Genomic DNA, 15361 nt, shown 5'->3' on the forward strand with positions numbered 1-15361 from the left:
TGAACTGCACTCAATCAAGTTAGTCAAACACAATTTTGCTTTAACAAATTAGTGCTATCTTTCACAAATTAAACCATATTCTTCCAAGTGCCAGTTTCTTTCTGTATTTGATTTGCCAGAACTTCCCATATGCTAAACACTTGATATCCCTTTTTTGAGTAGAATATACAGTCTTCCAGAGGATTGGAGGATTTTGATCAGTGACTCAAACACTTCTCTTTCTACTTCCCTATAGAAAGGATACTATCTGATTCATTTTTCTTTATATGTTGGCAATATCTGGAGGAAAACACACAGAGGATGAAGAGGGGGATCACAAAGGTGAAGAAAGAGGACCGGATTGAGACAACAGAGACTTATGGAGAAGAGGAGTTCGGTGGGTAATAAAATGAATGAGTTGACGGCGCTAGCCAGGAGTCAGAGAACATTTCGGGAGTGCAGTGTTACGTGTTTTACTGAAACGGGGCTGCACGAGGACATACCCGACCAAAACTTTTCCATGGAGGGCTTCCAGACCATTCGGGCTGACCAGAAGTGCACTGAGAGCGGTAAGCGTAAAGGAGTTGGGGGCTTGCTGTTCTGGTTAACAACGGATGGTGCAATCCTGGTCATATTACAATCGAGGAACGTGTTTGTAGACCGGATATTGAACTTTTTGCTGTTGGACTCCGGCCATATTCCACCAAGATACAACTCTGGGCATCATGGGAGGTTGTTCCTGCCTGTGGCTATCGAACTTTGCAGCTCCTCCCGTGGAGGGTCAGACACCCTGAGCCAATAGGCTGGTCCTGGATTTATTTCCATCTGGCATAGTTTGCATTTTGTTGTTTGATCGTTTGTGGTTTTTGTATTGCTATATTTATGCTCTATTCTTGGTTGGTGCAGCTGTAACGAAACCCAATTTCCCTCGGGATCAATAAAGTATATCTATCTATCTATCAATTTTACTACCATTATCTAGAACAATGTAACTGATTACCTAGAACAATGTAACTGATTACATCATAGTACAAGAGAGAAACTGTAAGATAATTTCATCACTTGTGCCATGATACATGCTTTGCTGGATCAAACATGGTCTATCATCTGCTGCATCAACTAGGTCCTTAAATTGCAAAGTTAATAGAAACACTGGACGGAACTGGGGCGGATGCAAGGCATCTTCAACAAAATTATCACAGCCTTTTGGATATTTCTACAATTACACTGATGGCACCTTATATTTTTAAAATGAAAGTATTTGCAAAATACTCTGATGCCCCTAATGTGTGAGCAAGTAGCAGAATCTAGAGGGGAGGAGGGGATGTTGCTGGCAATCTAAGGTAAATAAAATGAGAAAATGGGTGTTTGTTGGTTGACGTGAATTGTTGGCCACGGGTTTGTTTCCATACCGTATAATTTTACGACTGTTCTAAGTTGGAAATATATCACTTGTTCTTCATATCACTGGGTCTAACTCTTGAAATTCCCTTTTTGTAGAATGAATAATCTAATATGGCAAAGAAATGGGACACACGGTAGGAGTCCAAAAGGTGGTGAGGAAATATATATATAGTAAAACTAAGTCTCCAGGCACTTGGGGGTGGGATGCATGCATTTTTACACAAGTAATCTGACAAGTAAGACTGATGAACTGAGGGTAGTGATTATGGGACTATGAAATTATTGTAAACATGGAGAGTTAAAAGATGAGGAACATTGGCAACTCAATATTCAAAGGTATAGTATATTCAAGCAGGAAAGGAGGCAATGTAAAAGTGAAGTCACGAAGTCTGTTACTGTAGTATGGGAGAATATTCTATAAAATTCCTGAAATGGGTGGAATTCAGAAACAGGTTAATAACTAGTCCTCATAACAATCACCAAAAATAGAGAAGATAAAAAGGTCAGCAGAATATCATGGGAAGGTATGAAGGTAAATCACAGTGAAGTGGATAATAACAGTAGGAGATTTCAAATTTTTTAATATTAACTAGGGGACAACATGAAAGGATTGCAGGGGCAACATTTTTAAAGTGTACCTATCAAAGTTTTGTTCAGAGTCAGTACATACATTGCATTGGATTAGAGCATTGAAAATATGTGAGGACATAACAGGAGTACAGAAATACTGGAGAAAATAATTATTTTGGAGGACGAAGAGGGGGAATAAAATTTCACTGTTAGGCAAGATTAAGGCAAATACTCCAGCATTTTATAAAATATTGCCTTCATCATCACCCTATGTCACAACTTTTAGGAACTTATACCTACAAGGCCTCTCTATTCTCCAATAATCTCTAGGAACCTACCATTTACTGCTTTATTGTGCAAGTCCTGTCCTGATTTAACTTAACAAAGCGCAATACTTTGCACTTGTCCAAATGAAGAATCCATTTGTTAACTTTTGGCCCACTTTTCCTGTTGATCTAAATCTCAACATAATCTTAAAATGGCCCTTCTCCACTGCCCACTATAATGCCAGTTTTAGGAAATGCATAAAACATAACAGAGTAGGGCCCTTTGGCCCACAATTTTGTGCCAACCTTTTAACTTACTCCACAATCAATATAACTATTCCCCTCTACATGCCCCATAACTCTCCATTTTTCTTTCATCCATCTCTGTATCTAAGAGTGTCTTAAGTGTCCCAAAAGTCTCAGCTTCTACCATCACTCCCAGCAATGCATTCCAGATACTTACCATTTTCTGTGTGAAAAAAACCTACCTGACATCCCCCCAAACTTTCCTTTACTCACTTCAAAAGGATGTTCTCTGGTGCTTGCTTCTGCCACTCTGGAAAAAAGTTGCTGGCTGTCCACTCTATCTATGCCTCTTGTAATCTTACACACCTTTATCAAGTTACCTCTGTTCCTCCTTCATTCCACAGAGAAAAGCCCTAAGCTCATTCAATCTTTCCTCAAGACATGTTCTCTAATCCAGGCAGTATCTCGTAAATCTCCTATATACCCTCTCAAATACTTCCACATCCTACATTCAAGTTCAACTTTCCAAAGTGTATCACATCACACTTTACTGGCCTGATCTCCATCTACCACTTTTCAGACTATCAATGCATTCTGTCTATGTCCCCTAGTAACCTACAACAACCTTCTATGCCATCCACAACACCACCAACCTTCATGTCATCTGCAGACTTAATAACCCGCCCTCCTACTTCCTCATCCAAGTTATTTATAAAAATCACAAGCAGCAGGAATTCCAGAACAGATCTTTGCAGAACACTATTGGTCACCAACCTCCAGGCAGAATACATTCTACCTACTAAAAGATTCTGCCTTTTGTGGGCTATCCAATTCCAAATCCAAATGCTGCCAAGTTTCCATCGATCCAATGCTTCATGATTTTCTGAATAAGCCTTCCACGGGAAACCTTGTCCTTGAAATTTGGTGCCATCCCAAAAACATTAACTATGCTAACTACATTCTCACCCAAATTGTCAATGTAGATGACAAACAATAGTCGACCCACCGTCGATCACTGCAGCACACCTCCGGTCACAGAACTCCAACCTCAAAAGCAATCCTCCTCTGCCACACTCTGACTCCAGCCAGCAAGCCAATTTTGTACTAAATAGGCCAGCTTACCTTGAATTCCATGTGATCTATTCCTCCCAACTAACCTACAAGGAGATACCTTGTCAAAGGCCTTGCAAAAGATCATGCAGAGAACATTCCTGCCCTTGCCAATTTTCTTCACAGAACTTAATCAAATTTGTGAGACTATGATCTCCAATGCACAAAGTCATGCTGACTATCCCGAATCTGTCCTTGCCTTTTGAAATGCAGGTAGATCTTGTTTGTCAGAATCCCCTCCTGTAACTTTCCTATCACTGATATTACATGCAAAATTTCCAAATTTCAAAGGGTAAGATGGACTAAAATAAAAATCAGCAAAATCATTAGTGCTCTCATTGTTTGACTAATGAATGCATAATTATTTTCAGGTCATAATTCATAAATATTTCAATTCATAAATATTTTTACTGTTGTTGTAGAAAGCGTTACTACGGAAGGTTTTAGTCATTGTTTTGAAATGATTTGGTCCTAGAACTGGCAATAAAAGTTTTTTGTTCTGAGCATCAGTGATTAGTGGCTTAATTATCTGTTTGTACTGTGTAGTAACAACCTCCGTGGTTTGCTTGGACCATTAATTCATTTATGCTCTATTCATGTATTGTTCTGTAATCACATAGCATCAAACTGGAAATCATAAACTACAAGCTTGAATGTCCAATGAGTTCTATACTTGCCACACCTTCACAGTTCAAAGAACAAATGAAAGAGTTTCACAGTAATCAATAGAAACTAAAGATTCTACTATGAGAATGCAATAAAGGTTTGGTGTTGCGGACATTTGATAATGGTGATTTTGGACCTCAGATTTATCATCACTGAGTGGTTTCCTTTGTGATGCTACTGAGCCATAACAAGCAAGATGGAACTGTTAGTAAGAGACTGTAATGAAATGAAAGAGTGGTTGATATTTAGGAACCTTTTACAGTATGCGCTGGTCAGAAAGAAATAGAGCACGCAGGATATGGGCATTGATCACTGAAATTACATTAAATTAACTCATAAATTAATTGCTAAGTCTTCTATTTTGAGTTTCAAAATATAAATATTTTGTAACTCACTTGCCAGGTTTCAACTTTATCTATGAGATCTTCATCAAAATCCATGCAAAATCCCAGAGCTTTTCCCGCTGCTAATCTTCTTTCTTCAATGCTCATTTCTGACAGTAAGGAAATATGTGGAATACCTTCCTTGGAGCTGTTAGATTTTCTTTCTTCATCTTCAATCAGAAACATGTTTTTATCATTTTGTAAGGTTTTATCTATAGTTGTTTTGCAGAGTGGAGAAGGGGAAATATTTTCCTTAGTTGCACCAGCATTCTGATTACTCGATGTGTTTACCTTGGGACATTTCTCCTCATTAATGTTATTAGTAACACAAGAAGAAGCGATAACTGTATCGGGTGTCTCAGAGATCAAATATTTCAGTGCAGCAGCAGTAGTTGATGACCTTAAGGAAAATGTTCTATGGATCTCCTTTGGCAGTTTCCTCCTCAGAAAAAGAGGAGACTCTATCTTTTGGTCACTTGCATTACATGAATTTTGACATTCCCAGGGACTGGACTTTACCATAATGGAAGGACCTTGCTTAATAAGACATAGTTCTGGTACTTTCAGAATAGATGAGCTGATCTGGTTGGTATCCATCCATTCTGGACTGGGTTGTCTGAGATTAAGCTGAGGCAAACTTTGCTGATGGCCAGAGAAAGTGCTTTGTGCAGGTGCTGTAAAAGATGCCTCACTTTGCTCAGCAAAGAGTTCAGCTCTCTGAAGGTCTGACTCACTGTAGCTGAAGCGCTTTTTCAGCTGGGACAAAGGTTGAAGAACATCTGCATTATGGTATTTGAACAGAGGGTCAAATTTTTGCTCACTAACCAGTACTGAATCATTAGGAACAAGTTCTGTTGCCGATACCATGGTGTGCTCAAAATGATCCCCCATATCAAAGCCTTGGCTATCTAATTTTTTATCCAGTTGAATTATAGCCATCTGTGAGACAGTCCTTTCAATTTCTGCTGAAAGATCAGGGATTTCAACACTATCTTCCTCAATCAATTGCTTGTTTTCTGCAAAGTCCAGTAACAATTTACATGCCAAGTGAATTATTTTTGGTACATGTTTAAGTTGGCGGGCTTCATAACCATGGAGTAGATGGCGCTGACGGATGAGATACTGAGAAACTGTAACAGCGTGCACTCTTGGGTCACAGCAGGAGAAAACATTTCGCAATGGAATTAGAAATTGGGAAAATTCCCGGATACACATCAACTGCCCACGGGTCTGAATTGCATTTGCTCTTTTAGCACGAACAAAAAGTATTGCTTGGTCTGCACTCATTCTTGTCGCATAAACCAGGTAGCAAGCTGTTAAGACTCCTAGGGTGACATCAGGGAATTTCAAAGTTAAACAATGTTATTCAAAATAAAACCCTTCAGTAACTGAAACTTGAAGTATAGAATAGCATGCCACATAAAGTTCTAATATTCAGAATAAAGCACTTCCAAATCAAAAAATAAGAAGAACAGTTTAATATTGAATAGTGGAACTTTTTAAAGGTAGTTCTACTCTGTATAGAACTAGTAAAATAAAACTGAGGATAAATCGAGCACAAAAGGGATTGAAAGGCCTAGGGAGAGTGGACATGTTTCCAGTACTGGGAGAGTCTAGGACCAGAGGGCACAGCTTCAGAGTACAAGGATTTACATTTAGAATAGAAATGAAGAGAAATCTCTTTAGCCAGAGGGTGGTGAATCTGTGGAATTCATTGCCACCAATAAGTTGTGTAGGCAAAATCATTGGGTATAGTTAAAGCAGAGGTTGATAGATTTTTATTAGTAAGGGTATCAAAGGTTATGGGGAGAAGGCAGGAAAATGGTTTTGAGGGGGAAAATAAATCAGCCATGATTGACTGGCAGAGCACTTAATGGGCTGAATGGACTAATTCTGCTCCTATGCCTTATAGTTTTATGAGATTACTTTTGCCTTTATGGTCAATACATAAATAAAGCCAGAGATTCAGAAGTTGTCTACCTTCTCAGCCAAAGAGGAAAATACATTCTGTTGACACAAAGAGAGAAACCGCAGTGAAAATTTGACAACACACTGTATGTCTCCCCAACTCTCCCAAATTGGCTAGTTGGACTACTGAGTTTTTCCATTAAGAATAATGCTCAGATTTGAACCTTCTCCTTATTGGGACCAAAGGTAGATTATACAAAAAATAAAGTTATACTGTGCTGTATATATGTAGGCTATTTACCACTTGCTTATTCTAAATGATTACTTCTACTGTAAGCTTTATTTTTTTGGGTGTGGGGTTAAGACACAATTCAATAAATTTAATTTTACATTGAATATTAGAGGCAAATATATCCACAGAAAATAAGCAACACAAACGCTACCAGTCAATCTCTTACCTGTCCTTCCAAGTCCTGCATGGCAGTGAATAGCCACTTTTCCTTCTTGTAGAGCAAAAGCTATAACTTTGACCATATCAAGGATAGTAGTGAGAGAAGCCACACCGTAGTCTTTCCATCCAAAATTGTAAAAATATACTGAAAACATGAATTAGAAAGTATTTTAAAATGAATAAATGTTAAACATGAATAGGGTAATCAATTTTTATTTGAATGTCCACTTTCATCAAAACTGAGATTTTCTTTATAATTTTTTCACAGAGAATGTTTTCATTTATTTTCAGATTAAATTTGAAATCCAAACAGAAAGGAATCTACTTGTCTTGATTTTAAGATTTAGTTACTTTTAAGGTGATGATGGAGGTTGCATTGATATTCAAATAATAGTCACGTAATTTGTACCAATATGTCCAAGATGTTGGTCATGTGGTGACAGGAAGCAGAGTAGTAGTCCACATAGAAATTGAACACAAGGGAACTTTATATGAAAAGGAACAGTTAAAATATTTTGAAATAAAGGGACTGCAAGCTTTTGGATACCACATTTTGATTAAGTAAAAAAAAAAACGGTAGCACAGCAGTTAGCTTGGGGCATTGGAGTTTGGAGCTCAATCCCAGTGTCCTCTAAAGAGTCTCTGTACATCCTCCCTGCAGAATACAGGTTTCCCTTGTTTTCTCCCACAAATCAAGGATTTATCAGGTAGGTTAATTGGCTGTTGTAAATTGTCCCACGATTAGGTTAGGATTAAATCGGGGTTGTTGGGAATTGCTGGGCAGCACAGCTCAAACGGCCAGAAGGGCCTTTTCTGCACTGTATTACCAAATAAGTAAGTAGTAACAGGCAAAAATGAAGTAAAAAAAATTCAGTGTGCAGGGACAAATCAAAAGCAGACTGATATCCATCATCATTTATTGATTGTTCAATAATTTATGGTGATGATGTAGCAGAAGTCAGATGTACCAGAAATTATCTTAGTGCTCCATCATATCATCACTATTACAGCATAGCAAGAAGAAAATACAGCTGATTTTTAAAGTATCAGCTGAGTGTTGGTATAATTTTTAACATAGGGTCTGTTCCATACTGGAACATACATGATAGGCATTGAAATTCACGCAGTACATGTATTCGACCTAATCTGATTCTCTGATCCTAAAGATTATCAGCATATAAATATACCCCAAACAGATACCATGATGGCTACACCAAATTAGACCATAAGACCATGAGACATTGGAGCAGAATTAGGCCATTTGATTCATTGACTCTGCTCCGCCATCTTATCAAGGCTGATCCATTTTTCCTCTCAGCTCCAGTCTACTGCCTTCTGCTCATATCCCTTCATGCTCTGACCAATCGAGAATCTATCAACCTCTGTCTTAAATATACATACAGACTTGGCCTCCACAGCTGCCTGTGGCAAAAAAAATTCACAGATTTATCATCCTCTGGCTAAAGAAATTCCTCCTCATCTCCATTCTAAAAGGACACTCCTCTATTCTGAGGCTGTATCCTCTGGTCATAATACTCCAAGTGAGGCCTCACCAGTGCTTTATAAAGTCTTAACATTACATCCTTGTTTTTATATTCTAGTTCTTTTAAAATGAATGCCAACGTCATATTTTCCTTCCTCACCACAGACTCAACCTGCAAATTAACCTTTAGGGAATATGCACAAGGACGCCCAAGTCCCTTTGCGCTTCAGTTTTTTGTGTTTTCTCTCCATTTAGAAAATAGTCAACCCTTTCATTTCTTCTACCAAAGTGCATGACCACGCACTTCCTGATTCTGTATTCCATCTGCCACTTTTGTCCATTCTTCTCATCTGTCTGTCCTTCTGTAGCCTTTCCACTTTCTCAAAACTACCTGCCCCTCAATGTACCTTCATTTCGTCTGCAAATTTTGCAACAAAGCCATCAATTCCATCGTTCAAATCATTCATATACAACACAAGAATCATAAAATTACAATCCACATAGCTCAAAGAATTCACTTTCCTACAATAAAGTCACCAAAAAGATATGTCAAGTGATACTGAAGGTGCATGATGTTTAAGCATTCACCTCATGCAAGGAGGGGAGGAGAAGATGGTGGTGCAACGCAGCACGCACGGCCGCTCCAGAATGATATCGGTATTTGTTAAGTAGGTACCGTGCACAATCCTGATTTGATGGAGACAGACGTGAGAAGCATGGAGGAACATCTGGAGAAACTTCTGAAATGCCTGCTTCGTTGCCGCTGCTACTGTGCGATCGAGAATCTCCGGAGGAGAAGGCCTCAAATTCTCAGCTTTGCCTATTGCTTGGTGGCCAGGGCCGGGGTCGAAGCACTCGGCAGAGATGGTGCTCGGTGTCGGAGGCTCGAAGTTTTCGGACGGACTCAAGAGTTGGCTGTGGTCGGGTGCTTCCTGGGTGCTGTATCAGCAAGTTTGTGGCGCTGGAGGTTCATGGCAGGGAGAGTTTTTCCTTTTACCATCCGCATGAGATGATGGCACTTTCGAGAGACTTTGAGACCTTTTATTAACTGTGCCCATGGTCTGTTCTTTATCAAATTACAGTATTGCTTTGCACTGTTGTAACTATATGTTATAATTATGTGTTGTCAGTTTTTCAATCTTGGTTTGTCTTGTGTTTCTGTGATATCATACTGGAGGAACATTGTATCATTTCTTAATGCATGCATTACTAAATGACAATAAAAGAGGACTGCGTGTCCTCATAATCTAATCTAATCTAATGTGAGGGTGAGCACTCAGGCAGCAGCAATCATGATGCTCTTCCTCTATTAACCCACCTTCAGTGACAGTAATTTCTGTGTCAGAACCAACTGAAATTAACTTAACCTAATTTACTTCATGCCTAAATCTCAGCAAATCTGGTGGAAAGTTGTACAGTCTTTTCACTGACCCTAATATCCTGGCTGAAGAAAAGGAGTCCAGAGATGATGCCCCATTAGATACTTCCTGTACCTAATAAAGTGGCCAGTGAGGCTACCTTCACTGTTTTCTGTGGCTGTAGCCCATTCACTTCAAGATTTGACATGTTATGTGCTTAGAGATGCTCTTCTGCACGCCACTGTTGTAACACGTGGTTATGTGAGTTACTGTTGCCTTCCTGTCAACTTGAACCAGTCTGACTTCTCTCATTAACAAGGTGCTTTCACCCACAGAACTGCTCCACACTGGATATTTTTTGCACCATTCTCTGTAAACTCCAGCAACTGTTGTGCATGAAAATCCCTGGAGATTAGCAGTTTCTGAGATACTCAAACCACTCTGTCTGGTGCAAACAATTATTTCACAAAGTCATATAGATCATATTTCATCCCCACTTTGATGTCCGGTCAGGACAACAACTGAACCGCTTGACCATGTCTGTACGCTTTTATGCATTGAGTTGCTGCCACATGATTGGCTGATTAGATATTTGCATAAACAAGCAGATGTACAGGTATATCTTATAAAATAGCCATTGAGTGTATGAATGCACACTGAAAGACTGGATTTATATATCCATAGCCAACACATTAGCTTGCCTGAAAACCTGTTTGATATGTCAAGATGTCTGGGGGAAATTCAGCTCCAACCTTCCACATGGTTTTGTGCAGAACCCAGAATTATATTTTCCAGCAAAGGGAGAAACTTAGAGAATAATTATCATAATGTGACATTTAGGAGGGCTTCTAAAAGAATAAGAAATAATCAAAGGAGAAAATACTTAAAAATTGTTAGGGGCTATTTCAGATGGCCGAAAACTGATTCAGCTGTGATGAGCTGGAATTAAAGACTGGCTAACAAAACTATAATAAAATAATAAACTATAAGAATAGCTTAACTACAATGGGTAAATTTTCACAAGGAAACAAGTTAGTACAACAGAAGTCATAGCTCATAAGAACAGTAAGTGGGTGCAGAGAAAGGAATACAAAAATAATAGGAAAAGTGTAAAAGTAAACAAACTGGGAAGAGATTACATAATAAGAGTACATGAATGATAAAAAGGGGAATCCAAAAAATCCTACAAGCAAAGAAAAACGACAACAAAATGATCAAAAAGGGAATAGAAATTATAATGGTTACAGGTCTTTGAGGATGGAAAGGAAGGATGAGAAAAAGGTTGTAGAATTCTGGATATTTCAAGTGGAGACATGGAGTGCAGAGACATGGCACTATGCTAAATTTCTGTGGAACGCTGATTGGGTTTTAACTAGAATAGTTCCAAACATATACATTGTAAGTTCTGGACCAAAAGAAGGTAACTAAACTTCTATAGGAAGGTTCAAGTTCAAGTTTATTGTCATCCAACTGTACACATACAACAAAATGAACCAATGTACCTCCAAACCACTTGCACCCACAAAACATATAACACACATAGTACATAAACCAAAATATTACCATAAATCAGTTAATAAAATAATTCAAAATGCACGCATTACAGGTAAACAGTAAACAATAGAGTATACAATAAACTACACTCTGACCTAGTAGTGGCAGGGTATTCATTAGTCTCACAGCTGAGGGAAGAAACTGTTACACAGTCTGGCAGTCCTAGTCCTGATGCTTGACAGTAGTGGGTTCAAGATATTGTGGAATGGGTGGTGGGGATCCTCAACAATGCTTTGGGCCCTTCGTCTGCAAAGCTCCCAGTAAATGTCACAAATAAAGGGGAGTGAAACCCCGGTGATCCACTCAGCGGTTTTAACTACCCTCTTTCAGGTCCTGTGGTCTGCTGCCTCCGTATCACAGAATGATGCAACCAGGTACTCAACATGGTGAGCTAAAAAGCCTGTTCCTGTGCTTTACCACAATGTAGTTTTGAAAGAATATGAAGGCTTTGGATACATGTAGAATAGATTTTAATGGAATGGTTCCAGAGATGTGAAACATCAGTCTTGTGGCATTGGAATAGCAAAATTATCAGAAATACATAGAAACATAGAAAACCTACAGCACAATACAGGCCCTTCAGCCCACAAAGCTATGCTGAACATGTTCTTACCTTAGAAATTACCTAGGGTTACCCATAGCCCATGTACCTGTCCAGGAGTCTCTTAAAAGACCCTATTGTATCCACCTCCACCACCGTTGGCGGCAGCCCATTCCACACACTCACCACTCTCTGCATAAAAAACCTACCCCTGACTTCTCCTCTGTACCTACTTCCAAGCACCTTAAAACTGTGCCCTCTTGTGCCAGCCATTCCAACCCTGGGGAAAAGCCTCTAACTATCCACACGATCAATGCCTCTCATCATCTTATACACCTCTATCAGGTCACCTCTCATCCTCCGTCGCTCCAAGGAAAAAAAAGCTGAGTTCACTCAACCTATTCTCATAAGGCATGCTCCCCAATCCAAGCAACATCCTTGTAAACCTCCTCTGCACCCTTTCTATGGTTTCCACGTCCTTCCTGTAGTGAGGCGACCAGAACTGAGCCAAGTGAGATCTGACCAGGGTCTTATATAGCTGCAACATTACCTTTCAGCTCCTAAACTCAATCCCACAATTGATGAAGGCCAATGCACCATATGCTTTCTTAACCACAGAGGCAGCAGCTTTGAGTGTCCTATGGACTCGGACCCCAAGATCCCTCTGATCCTTCACACTGCCAAGAGTCTTACCATTAATACTATATTCTGCCATCATATTTGACCTACCAAAATGAACCACCTCACACTTATATGGGTTGAACTCCATCTGCCACTTCTCAGCCCAGTTTTGCATCCTATCAATGTCCTGCTATAACCTCTGACAGCTCTCCACACTATCCACAACACCCCCAACCTTTGTGTCATCAGCAAATTTACTAACCTATCCCTCCACTTCTTTATCCAGGTCATTTATAAAAATCACAAAGAGCAGGGGTCCCAGAACAGATCCCTGAGGCACACCACTGGTGACCGACCTCCATGCAGAATATGACATATAATCAGTCTGGAGATATAACCAATCTAACATCATTTTCACAAGAGTTAAAAAGACTTGTCTTGCCAGTGCTAGGTGATGCATTTTGGAAAGTCAAGCCAGCATGGGACGTATACTTTGAATGGCAGGGCACAAGGACATGTAATAGAAAAGAGGGACCTAGGAACACAAGTGCACAATTTGTTGAAAGTGATGTCAAAGGTAGATAGGGTGGTAAAAATGCATTTAGCACACTGGCCTTCATCATTCAAAGGCATTAAGTATAGGAATTGTTACATTATGCTGTATTTGTACAAGCTGTTGGTAAGTTTGCATGGAGTACTGTGTACAATTATGGTTCAAAATTCAAAGTAAATTTATTATCAAAGTACATGCAAGTCACCATATACAACCCTGTGATTCATTTTCTTGCATGCACACTCAATAATTCTAATAACCATGATAGAATCAATGAAAGGCCACACCATCAGTGCTGACAGCCAGTGTATAAAAGACAACTAACTGTGCAATACAAAAAGAACGAAAAAGAAATAATAATAAATGAATAAATAAACAAACATGCAATAAATATCCAGAACATGAGATGTAGAATCCTTGAAAGTGAGTCTGCAGGTTGTGGGAACATTTTAGTGACGGGACAAGTGAAGTTATCCCCTTTGGTTCAAGAGCCTGATGGTTGAGGGTAATAACTATTCCTGAACCTGGTGAGATAAGGTCTGAGGCTCTTGTATCTTCTTCCTGATGGTGGCAGCAAGAAGAGAGCATGACCTGGGTGGTATGGATCCCTGATGATAGAAGCTGCTTTCCTGCGACCTATCTCCATATAATTGTTGGGGATGGCTTTACCTGTGATGGACTGGGCCACATCCACTACTTTTTGTGGGATTTTTTTTTCAAGAGCATTGGTGCTTCCATACCAGGCTGTGATGCAACCAGTTAATATACTCTCCACCATGCACCTATAGAAGTTTGTCAAAGTTCTAGGTGTTACGCTGAATCTTCAAACTTCTAAGGAAGGTGAGGCGCTGACATGCTTTTTTTGTAATTGCACTTGTGTGCTGGGCCCAGGATAGGCCCGCAGAAATTAGAAATTAAAAGGAATTTAAAGTTACTGATCCCCTCCACTTCAAATCCCCTGACGAGGATGCACCTCCAGTCTCCCCCTCCAGAAGTCAATAATCAGTTCCTATTATTGGTCATCTTATTATATGAAAAACATGGCTAAAATCAAAAGTGTGCAGAAAAGATTTACAAGGATGTCGCTCGGTCTGGATGGAAAAGTTGGCCAGACTGGGTCTTTATTCCTTGGAATGTAGAGAATGAAGGACAACCTTACAGAAATTTTTTAAATTATGAGAAGCATAGATGAGATGGATACTAACAGGTTTTTCCACAGGGTAGGGGAGTCCAAAACAAGGAGGCGTAAGTTTATGGGGAAAAGGGAAACATTTTAAAGGAAACTGAGGGGAAACTTTTTCATGCAGAGGATGGTGAGTATATGGAATGAGCTGCCAAAGAAAATGGTTGAGGAGTTCATATCATATACAATAGTATCATTTAAGTAGTATTTGGGTATCTACATGCAGGGTCAGAGCTTTGAGGGATATGGGCTGAATGCAGGAAATTGGGACTAGATAGGTAGGCAGCATAGTCAGCCGAAGAGTGTGTATTCATGCTGCTTTGCTCTATGGTTCTAAGAATAGCTATACAATGGGTCATACGTTCCTTTTATTAAAAACAATGGAAGGCTGTTCTACTCAGATCCAGTTAGCAAGACCAAACACAGAATGAATACGGTTTTTCCTTAATCATAATATGACGGGGCTGTAAATCTGAAATACAAGCAGAAAAGGCTGGAAACATTGTAGGTCAGGCAACATCTGCAGATAGGTAAAAAATAATTCACACTTTAGGTTGCTGAGCAACTACTGTAAATTTACAAACCAAATATCTTTTAAGTTGTAGAGAAGGGAATAGAATAGTGATAATAAACAGAAAGTCGGTGATAGGATGGAGACCATGGGAGACACATGTTGTCGTTGGTGCTAATTAAAAAAGCATAGTGAATCTTATTAAATACTGCTGCTCTGCCTAGAAGAAAACAAACAGGAAATGAGTGAGGATTAGGGAGAGGGGGAAAAAAAACAAAAAAAACTGCTTTAACTGTGAAATATTAAACACTGGAGATTCTAAAAAAGCCAAAAGAAAAGAGAATATTAAAGATACTAATCCAAACATACATCATCTGTGAAGAGACAAAAGCAAACTTATTAATATAGGTGTATACCTTTTAGAACTGATCAGTTTTGCACAAACTGGAAAAAATGATTATCTAAAACTGGTGAATTCAACATTCAGCCCTGAAAGCTTATTTGTATCTAGTAGGAAAATGAGGTGCAGTTCCTTCAGTTTAAAGCTGAGCTTTGTTAGCTCTGTCCAAAAGAC

The 15361-nt window shown here is 39.2% G+C and overlaps 1 protein-coding gene across 3 annotated transcripts in view; it reads right to left on the minus strand.

The window, feature by feature from the left end:
* ptpdc1a (protein tyrosine phosphatase domain containing 1a) overlaps nucleotides 1-15361 on the minus strand; it is a 130223-nt gene that overhangs the window by 20769 nt on the left and 94093 nt on the right. For all 3 annotated transcript variants that reach the window (XM_072280101.1, XM_072280099.1, XM_072280100.1), the window contains exons 6-7: nucleotides 6991-7128; nucleotides 4637-5949 (exon numbers count right to left, since the gene is read on the minus strand). In XM_072280101.1, the coding sequence (XP_072136202.1) occupies nucleotides 4637-5949; nucleotides 6991-7128 (1451 nt within the window). The remainder of the gene's footprint in view (nucleotides 1-4636; nucleotides 5950-6990; nucleotides 7129-15361) is intronic.

The sequence above is a fragment of the Mobula birostris genome, chromosome 16 (genome assembly GCF_030028105.1).
Source record: "Mobula birostris isolate sMobBir1 chromosome 16, sMobBir1.hap1, whole genome shotgun sequence".
Taxonomy (NCBI): Eukaryota; Metazoa; Chordata; class Chondrichthyes; order Myliobatiformes; family Myliobatidae; genus Mobula; species Mobula birostris.